Source organism: Babylonia areolata, chromosome 26 (assembly GCF_041734735.1).
Source record: "Babylonia areolata isolate BAREFJ2019XMU chromosome 26, ASM4173473v1, whole genome shotgun sequence".
Taxonomy (NCBI): Eukaryota; Metazoa; Mollusca; class Gastropoda; order Neogastropoda; family Buccinidae; genus Babylonia; species Babylonia areolata.
In genome coordinates, this window is record NC_134901.1 from 23,616,740 (window position 1) to 23,626,654 (window position 9,915).

The 9,915-nt window shown below is 40.7% G+C and overlaps 1 protein-coding gene across 1 annotated transcript; it reads left to right on the forward strand.

Annotated features, from left to right (window-relative positions):
• The first annotated feature begins 7,084 nt into the window (after window positions 1–7,084).
• On the forward strand, window positions 7,085–7,774 carry LOC143300276 (uncharacterized). Its single transcript, XM_076613872.1, has one exon. It carries the CDS (start codon window positions 7,085–7,087, stop codon window positions 7,772–7,774), a length of 690 nt encoding a protein of 229 aa, XP_076469987.1.
• Window positions 7,775–9,915: the final 2,141 nt, after the last annotated feature.

Here is a 9,915-nt window from a genome sequence, read left to right on the forward strand (position 1 = left end):
TGTGAGCTATTTTCTTGGCACTCAGCCAATGCGGTCTGGTGAGAACTGGATAAAGTGACTGTGTGAGAGGGGTGAAGAGGAGGGGGGTGGCGACTGAGGGGGCGTGGCCTCACATCCATATTATCACTTGCAGAAGTCACAATGCATTATGTATCTATTTCTTTTTCAGTTTTTTTTACTCACTTGTGTAAACAAAGTGAGTCTATGTTTTAACCCGGTGTTCAGTTGTCTCTGTGTGTGTGTGTGTGTGTGTGTGTGTGTGTCCATGGTAAACTTTAACATTGACATTTTCTCTGCAAATACTTTGTCAGTTGACACCAAATTAGGCATAAAAATAGGAAAAATTCAGTTCTTTCCAGTCATCTTGTTTAAAACAATATTGCACCTCTGGGATGGGAACAAAAAAATAAAAAAAGAAGCCAAATTATATGCAAACTGCATTTACAGTTATATTTATATTTTTTGTATTCTCTAAACTTGGCACTTTGATCTGATATTCTGACACAACACCAAGAGCAGTCATTATTATCATTTTTTGTTCAAACAGGAACTTCTTTTGCTAAGCATGGAAGTTTTATTTATTTTGCAAAGGTTTTGGTGCAGATAGTAATAAAGGGAAATTAATTTGCAATTAATGCTAGGGGACTTAATTTGCTTTAAACTGATCTTTCTCATCTTAAACATGACATTTTGAAATTATACTCAAAACATAAAAAGCTTGTGTGTACAGGGCTTTCACTATGTTCATTCGCCCAAGTGGTCTTTTTCGGAAAATACTAAAATCAATACGACGAGTGGACTTTACAGATCTATTGGCTGAGCCCTGAAGGTCATGGGCAAAAATCAATTGCGTACACATATTTATACACATTCAAAGCGCGTGCTCATATTCTTCGCGAACGCGAACGACGCCATTTTGTTTCAAGTTGTTGACCTGCCCATTCAATCCTATATTCAATCGACAATACACGATTACATGTGATGGAAAGTTGGAGAAGGAGACCGTGAAATATTTATCCAGAGAAAGATTTGTGAACGCCTCATCACTTACTGGATTATGCCCCAAACTGCCATAAAAATATCCACAGAATCAGTCGGAATTCACAGTTAAAAATTGTAAACCATGCGAGTTAATACCCTTGAACTGATCACGCTGAAACGAAAAAATTTCCAGTCTTGACTTTTCTCAAAATGAAGTCCTTTTCACTTCTTACGACGTTTAGAAGTACTTGTACTTGACTCTAAATGTTATTAGTTTAACAAAATACTAAATTTTCATGTAAACTTTAAAAGTATAAAACTAGAATGAACATAAAAGAGAAACTGAATTGACCGTGTCCTGTCGTACTACATGCCCAGCGGGTGTAACTAAACTTGTACATCTATCTAGATCTAGAGAAAACGGCTAAATGTTGCAGTGTGATTGCAGGATAGCTACGTCTCCTTTACCGCGGACTTAAAAAGAATTTTTTTTTATTGCCCTTAAAGATTTTTTGAATGCCCAAGATACACCAGAATAATATGATTTAAACAGCGTTCTCACCATAGTGCGAATACCGCAATTGATTTATCGCCCTTTAAAAAAGTATGTTCAAATATTAAATTTTAGAACGTCAGTTAAGGAGCCACGATAGTGTAATGGGAAGACAGTTTCTTCTCACCTGAACACGCGGGGTTCAAATCTGGTTAGGACTTCTTCTTCTTTTTTTTTCTTTTTTTTTTAACCAAGCTTTATAATAACAAGTACAGAACACATTTTAACTATTAATTTTTTAAGTGTATCACAAGTGAGTCTTGAAGGCCTTGCCTCTCTTGTGTATATTTTTTAAATTTGCAGATCTAACTGATTTTGAATCTACACAGAAAGGAATTTGACCGTAATCATTTTTATGAAAATCTAGAATGTGAATCAAAATCATGAGTATGGCCACGAGGTCAGCAGTAAAGACTGTAAATTGTTTGTACAATTACGAGTGGTACATTTTCTCATGGTTCAATTCCGGATTTCCAAAAGCTGCTCCCGTTTTGCCATTATCAAGAACCGAATCACCTGTATATATTTTTTGATATTATTACTATTTCTATATTTATTTTTCATAATCATGAGAGCATGCAGAGCTCTTTAATTTATTAGTCGATTTATTTTTCGAGATTTGTGTAGTCTATAACAAAGTTGGGTTTTCTCAATTCCCACGATGGTGTGGTTGAGAATGGCGGTTCTCTCTCTCCCTCTCTTTCTCGATGCACACTTCCACTGTCCATTCCTTGGCAACTTCGAACACAGTTACGTTAGCACAGTTAGCATTGTTTCTGGGTTTGTCACTGATCTTGTTCTGTGTGTTATGGTTGCCGTTGTGAGGCCACACATTGAACTAGCGGGTATCAAGTTTCCCCCACCGATCCTCCCCCTTCCTCCCACTCCAAATCTCGCCACCTGGGACCCCCCCTCCCACCCCAAATCTCGCCACCTGGGACAGAGAGAGAGAGAAAGAGAGATCAGAGAGAGAGGCAGCAATGTGATTTTGTGGTGCTTGGGACAATCAAAACAGAGCGGTGGTTCACGCCGAAGAGAGAGAGAGAGAGAGAGAGAGTCAGACCCAATGATATTTCAGCCTTGCTTTTATTTCCCATCTGTCCTTACCAATCTACATTCACTACATTTTGTACACAAATATACCTACACGGAGGAGGGGGATGGTGAAAGGAGAAAAACAACCCCGTGCAAATGAATATGCATGTCGAAGAAGGTGCACACACACACACACACACACTCGCTCACATACACATGATACGTATTTATATAACATACACATACACGCTCACACAGAGATGACAGGTGGACGGGAGAGACAGGGGTGAAAAAGAGCGAGTGCGGAATGGAGGGGGTGGGGTGGGAGTCGCCAAGTGCTGGTGTGAGCGGTTCACGATTTTTTTTTTTTTTTTTTTTTTTTTTTTTAACCCGCAAGCTCATCTCGCCCGTGGGGTGAACCGATGTGAGTTCGTGTCTCCACAGTCAAAAGCGCCGTTTTGTCAGGCTCAGTTGCTAGCCGTCTGGAGGAGAGAAACCATACAGCCTTGGTTGTCCGGCCTGGTAAGTACTTAGCTGTGTTTAAATGAAATGTTTAGTTTTGTTAATAACTTTGTAAATGAACTCATTCACTATCCCAGTCCTGCTGCAAGAGAGCCTCTTACCTGTTTTTATCTGACGCAAAGGTAGTCATCGATAAATCGCCAGTTTACCTTCACTGGGTGTCCACAGGAAGGAGTATTTGAAGTTCACATTTAAAGTTCTATAAGCTAAAATGGGAAAACATTACCACCACACCTCCCCCACCCCGTTTCGGCTTTTTCGCACACCCATTTATTTATATTTTTTTAAATCAGAAGGTAGGGAATGATCCCAGAACGATAGCAAGCGTGTTGAAAACATCGGAATGGGAATATTGCTCATTGAAGAAGGAACAATGTTGGAAAGATATTCACCCCAGACCTCTCCAGCCTTTTCCCAATTGAATAAAGAGGGCAGGGGATGGGGACAAAAAGGAGGTATATTTCCATTATGTTTCCAGCAGCAGGAAGAAGGGCGCAATAGCCGAGTGGTTTAGGTGTTGGACTTTCAATCTGAGGGTCCCGGGTTCGAATCACGGTGACGGCGCCTGGTGGGTAAAGGGTGGAGATTTTTCCGATCTCCCAGGTCAACATATGTGCAGACCTGCTAGTGCCTGAACCCCCTTCGTGTGTATACGCACGCAGAAGATCAAATACGCACGTTAAAGATCCTGTAATCCATGTCAGTGTTCGGTGGGTTATGGAGACACGAAAATACCCAGCATGCATGAACCACGACAGAGTCATCGGCAAGTCGATGTTGGTCGTGTAACGGAAAGAAGAAAAGAAGAAGAGGAATGGTGGGGGTGGTGGAGGCAGGGGAGGAGAGGGGGCAGGGTGGAAATAGTGTCCAAAAAAGACGAGAATAGTTTACATTATAGTGACAGGTTTTGATAGCAGGGATGGTGGTGGTTCCCATTCCTAGCCAAAATGGCTAAAAACAAACAAAACATTTCATTATTGATATTTGAAGTCATCTCTCATTTTGTTTTCAGTTTATCATTTTTGACTGGTCACCTTAATCATAGAAAACGGAATAATCTGGTTACTGCAAAATGTGGTCAGTAACTTTAGTTCAAGCATTGAATGGCAGATTTCTTTGTTCACCCCTCCTCCATCGTTCCAACTGTCAAGTTTTTGTATACATTTTAGATTAGCTTTTTTTATTCTTCATTGTGATATTAAAAAAGTTTTAAAGGGTGTTCGAATCATCACAGATTATTGATAGTGGTGTAGAATTGAGAAAGACAGAAAAATCAAACTGAACTCAAAGACATACATGAAAGGTAAATCATTGATCAAAGATCTCTACTCATACGTTGTTGAAACATTAAAAAAGAAAAAAAAGAAGAAAAAAAAAAAGAAAAAAGAAAAAAAGAAAAAAAAAAGCTCTAGTATTTTAGTAAGACAACATGCATGCCCACATATTATGCACGACCCAAGCACACATAGAAATCCACACCTGCACTCTCTCTCCACCCCCCTCCCCAACCGCTTCCCTCCCCACACACCTTAGTAGGGATGGTGTGGAGGGGGGATGCAGTAACAGGAGGGGCAGGGTGGAAGTCTTGCCCCAAAGTGTTGGTGGATATAATTGTGGTTGACATTATGCAAAATTTTAATCTTAAGTCAGCTTTTCATTTTTGCAGTTTGTTGAAAGGTGTGAAAAGAGTGCCTGAAAGTGTTCCATTTTTTTTTTTTAAATGAAAAGGTTACAAGATAAGAATTTTAATGATCATTTATATTTCTGTTCCTCCCCTCCCCCCACCCTTTTAAATCAATGTTTTCATTTGCTTTTATATTTAATTTTGTTTAAAAATATCAACGGCGTTATTCAATATCCTCCATGCCCCAAAAGGGATTAAAAGATAAAAAAGAAAATGTTCAGGCATTATAAAACTATTTTGAAATTTCTTTATGCCCCCCCACCACCCTCACTCATTCCAATTGTGGGTTTTTTTGTGCATTTTACATTTAGATACTCTTTGTTACCACATTTTTTTCTTTTTAGACGCAGTTAGACAACATGCATACTTACTTAAAACGCTGAAGCAGAAGGTGACCATTTCCCCATGGAATGCTACTGATGTAATGGAGACATTTAAAATTTAGTGATGGTTGCAACCTCTGTGGGATGAATATCAAAAGTAAATGATGTCGAGACAAAACAAAAATATATTAGAAAATGTCAATAATGAAAGCTAACAGATGCAATGATTCATCACAACTGTTACTAGAAATTTATAAAAATGATGCATTAGTTGTCAAAATGATCCAATATGCAGCACTGTGTACCAGTAATGTTTTAGCATAACTATTGTTTTGTAAACCCAACCATCCACTTGACTTGATATATTTTTGCTTAAATAAAACACCCCTCTCCCTTTCCCAAGATCCTAGAAAGCCCTGACACTATTCATGTTTAAATACTTTGACTGTCTTAAATGTATCTGACCATTTGTATGTGGTCATGTTATTAGGGATCAAGGACGCGAACAAGGGACTTCATGAGGCCTCTGAAAAAGCTAAGTCAGCCCCCCGCCGCCCCCCTTATCTCCCCATTCTGTCTTGTCTGTCTGTCCGTGTGTGTGTGTGTGTGTGTGTGTGTGTGTGTCCGTCCATCTCTGTGTAATAGCATTTATTTTTGTGGCACTTTGAATGAATGTGTGGTTGAGATTGCGCGTGCGTGTTTGTGCTTGTGATGCTAGGGGAAGCAATTGCGTGTTTCTTATGAATATGATTTTATTGTGATCATCGCTCCTCAGTGTCAGTGAGTAGAGTTCTGGATAGCTTAGCTGATCCCGTCACAGCAACTGTAAGCCAGAGCGTGAGAATCGGCTGGACCGGATGGGTCCTAGTGTTTCAATGTTTGGCCTTTTGTCACACTGATGAGGTGAGGCTATCTATGTTATTAACGTTAGGTCCAATTATTCTTATTATTCATTGGCTTTTGGTTCTTCATTATTTGTCAAAACATTTTGTACTTTTTCTAGTTATGAATTGGATTATTGAATTTTACTATTTTTGTAAACTAATGGAAGGTGATCTGTTTCTGGGATTGTTTGGTTATTGTTCATTTCTACTCAATTATCTTCGTCATTTCCATGGATCGATTCATTCAAATGATAAAGTGTTATCAAAATATTTTCATGCTGTACATTACAAATATAGTTGATACAGTATTTATTATCTTGTTTTAGGAATACTTTTTGTATGTTTTTATTAAATGGAGCTTATGTACTTTTTGTGCAGAGGTTCGCGCATTGATGCGCATTGTTATGCAGTCGCACATTCTCACCCTTTGAATCTGAAGAGATCAAAATAGAAAATCTTTGCAAAACTACCTTGTGTGAGGTGTTCATTCCTTTTCTTCCCCCTCTTGTTCTTCCTTACCCCCTTGTGGAAAACGCTGTAATAATCGAAGATAGAACCCACCCCAACAACAACAATGGCGCCCAATGTCCGTCTTCGATGACTACAGCTACCTCAAGTTTCGTCAGCATTGACCTCGGTGGATGAAGTTTTCTTTTTCTTCTTTGTCGTCGTCACTGATCACTTCCACCTCCCTCCCCATCGCTACCATCGTTTTCCCCCAACCCTTACCTTCTCCACCATTACCTTTCCATTCCAAATCCCGTTGGATACCTTCTTACCCCCTCCCTACCCTCCAACCTTGGATACCCCCTTACTCCCCCCCCCTCCCTACCACGCTAATTCCAATAATCATCTTCAATGCAGAGATGGAAGACTGCAGTCGTGAATGTCGTCGTGATGACGTGATCTTCAGCTGTGTCGTCGTCACTGAGTTGTCGTCGAGAGGTTAAGAATCCCTTCCCCCACCCCACCCCCAATCCCCCTTCCCTAAGATTCATTGCTGGACTGTGCTTTGCTGTCGAAGCCAGCATATAAACTTGAGCAGCTTCCAATCACTTACGTTTGTGTCAACGTTTCACTGTCAGTGCTATCTTTAATCACTATGGCAACAGGTGGTGAAGACGTTGATAGGCCTCTGTCCGAGGAAGAAGAGAGAACTTTAGAGAAGATTTTTACTGCATTAGGATCACGACCAAAGACAGACTCGAAAGAAGCTTTGAGGCAATGGATGGCAAACGTTGTTGCGTCTCAACCATGGTTGTCAGCTGACATGCCGTCCGCAGAGTCAGTCAAGACCAGTAACCAGCAGCAGGGACACCATGAGTTTGCCGATTCTGAACCTCCTGTGGCTCAACATCTAGCTCAGCCCGTCATCAGCGTTGTGGGTCGCAAACCATGGCTGACAAAGTTTGGCGGCGAAGAAGGCTACGACTTATGGCGTCACCAACTTCTTAGCCTCCATCGTGAGAACCACTCGTCACAGGACATTGCTGACGCTATCCGAGCTTCGCTCCAAGGCAAGGCTGGTTCACTCCTGGTCAGCCTTGGCCCTGATGCTACAGTGGACGAGATACTAACGAAGCTTGACAGCATCTATGAGCAAGTGGACGAAGACGCTGATGTGTTGGCTGCTTTCTACAGCGCACGACAGGGACAGTCTGAGACAGTGGCTGACTGGAGCTGCAGGATTGAGGGTCTGTTTAGTCGTGTGTGCAGACTTTCAGACATAAATGGAGGCACTGATGAGGCACTGCGGCAGATGTTCTGGACAGGACTTCGGCAGGAACTTTAAGGATGCATCCGCGTATCAGTTCGACACCATAAAGTCCTTTGACGAGCTTCGTAAGGCAATACGACGTGTCGAAAAACATCCTCTTGCCCCCGTAAAGACGGAGAAGACAGTATGCAACGTTACACAAAGCCAGCCCAGGAAAGACCACTCTGAATCGCTGGAGGCCATGGTCAAACAGCTTTCATCTGAGCTGAAGGCACTGAAACAAGAAATAAAATCAGTCCACAGCAAGAAGCCTGCAGATACCCAACACAGCGAGCGCAAAGACCACTATCAATTGTCGGGTCAAAACCGTCAGATGTCAAGTAACAACCAAGCATCAGACAACCCAGCTTGGTGCCAGGGACGGCACAACTCTTGGCAGGGAGGACGAATCCGTGATAACCGTCAAAGAGGAGAGGTTGTCTGCTACCGCTGTGGAGAGCCAGGTTACATCAGAATAGGCTGCAGGACGAACATTGAAGGAAAGGAAGGAATTTTTTGTTTAATGTCCCGTCACACATATCGGTGATTGAAGACATTTTGTAAAAGTATTTATGAATACATCTGTGTATTATCGGTTAGAAGGGGTGGGAGATGTTGATGAATGGAGGGTTGGGGGGAACTGGGCAAATGAGGGTAAAAATGTGGGTGAAATTTGAAAGAAAAACAAAACAAACAAACAAACAAAAAACCCCTCTAAATACAGTTACAGGAAATTACTTAAAGGACTTCGTAAAAGAGAAGTCGTTAAACTGACAAGCGAAACAACTGATAATTAATGCAAAAAGTCAAAAACATCAAAGTTCTCAGTCACTTGTGAAGACACACTTTCGTGTACAAAAGGCTTCATCAAGCTACAGTGAAAAATTATATGCTCAATTGTCAGGTTATTAAAGCATATACACTTGACAGAACAATACTTGGTCCGTAATGAATTTGATAATAGTCTGAGAGCTAAGCTCAGAATTGGTCTGCGAATCGGACCAAAGTCTGAGAGAGTCAACTGACGAGGTTTTAGACTTGAATTCAAGCACCTATAAAAGTTTTCTAGTATATTGCTTATTTCCTTGTATGACAATGGGCAATATACTTTTATACTATCTATATGATTTTTTGCTCCCCTTTTTGCTGCCCTATCTGCTTGGTCGTTATAACGGAATCCAGTGTGGGATGGTATCCAACAAAAATCAACATTTGTACCCTTCACAAATAGGGAGTGCAATAAATACCTAATTTCAAAAAATAAATCTTCTCTTTGATTATTCTCAAAAAGGAGCAAACCTTTTAAGACAGATTGAGAATCAACACAAAATAGGATATTACTTATTATGATTGGTATATCAACAAGATGATTTAAAGCCATAAGGATGGCCACCAATTCAGCTGTAAAAATTGAATGTCCCTTACCTAAATAATATGATTTTTCTGTTTTTAGGTCAGGAATGACAAAAGCAGATCCTGCACTGCTATCATCCAGGACCGAGCCATCACTGTAAACTTTTAAATGATAATCAAAATTTTCTTCTAATTCAATTCTGACAGATGCTGCTATTATATGTGGAGATTCTCCTTTTGTTGTGTCAGAAGCACATATGTTGACGTTTGCTTTTGTTAACTCCCAGGGAGGGACAGGTGGCACCAGAACACGAGGTGCCATATCATGCAGATCAATGTCTGAAGAATTTAAAATATCTGACACATATGTGCGAATGGTTTGTAGATTTGAAATATTTTGAGCATTTTTTGGAAAATCAATATCAGACCTAATTTTTAATTCCTCAAAATCATCCACTGCTGTACATCTCACAATATATTTAGCAGAACTTAATTTTCTGATTTCATCTAGTGGTAGAATACCCGCAAGCTTATAGAACATCTACGACGCAAGCAGGATTTTCGACATTAGCCTTCAGACCGGGGCATCTGCAAGGCAAACACGGCAAGCCCCAGTGCCATGAACAATTTGCAAAGGAAGACACGGACATCACCGATCTGGTCGGAACTGCCAACGAGACAAGTGTCGGTGTAGAGGGAATAGTTTATGGTCACTGTGTGCGTAGAGATGTTTGAAAGGGTGACGTCAACATTGCCAGTTTTCCTGCCATGGTAACATCAGGGAGGGATGAAGGTCGAGGTCGACGTTGACATTATGCAGTGGC

Excerpts from the sequence above, each read along its gene's own strand:
- LOC143300276 (XM_076613872.1), top strand. The coding sequence starts at position 7,085 with ATGGCAACAGGTGGTGAAGACGTTGATAGGCCTCTGTCCGAGGAAGAA.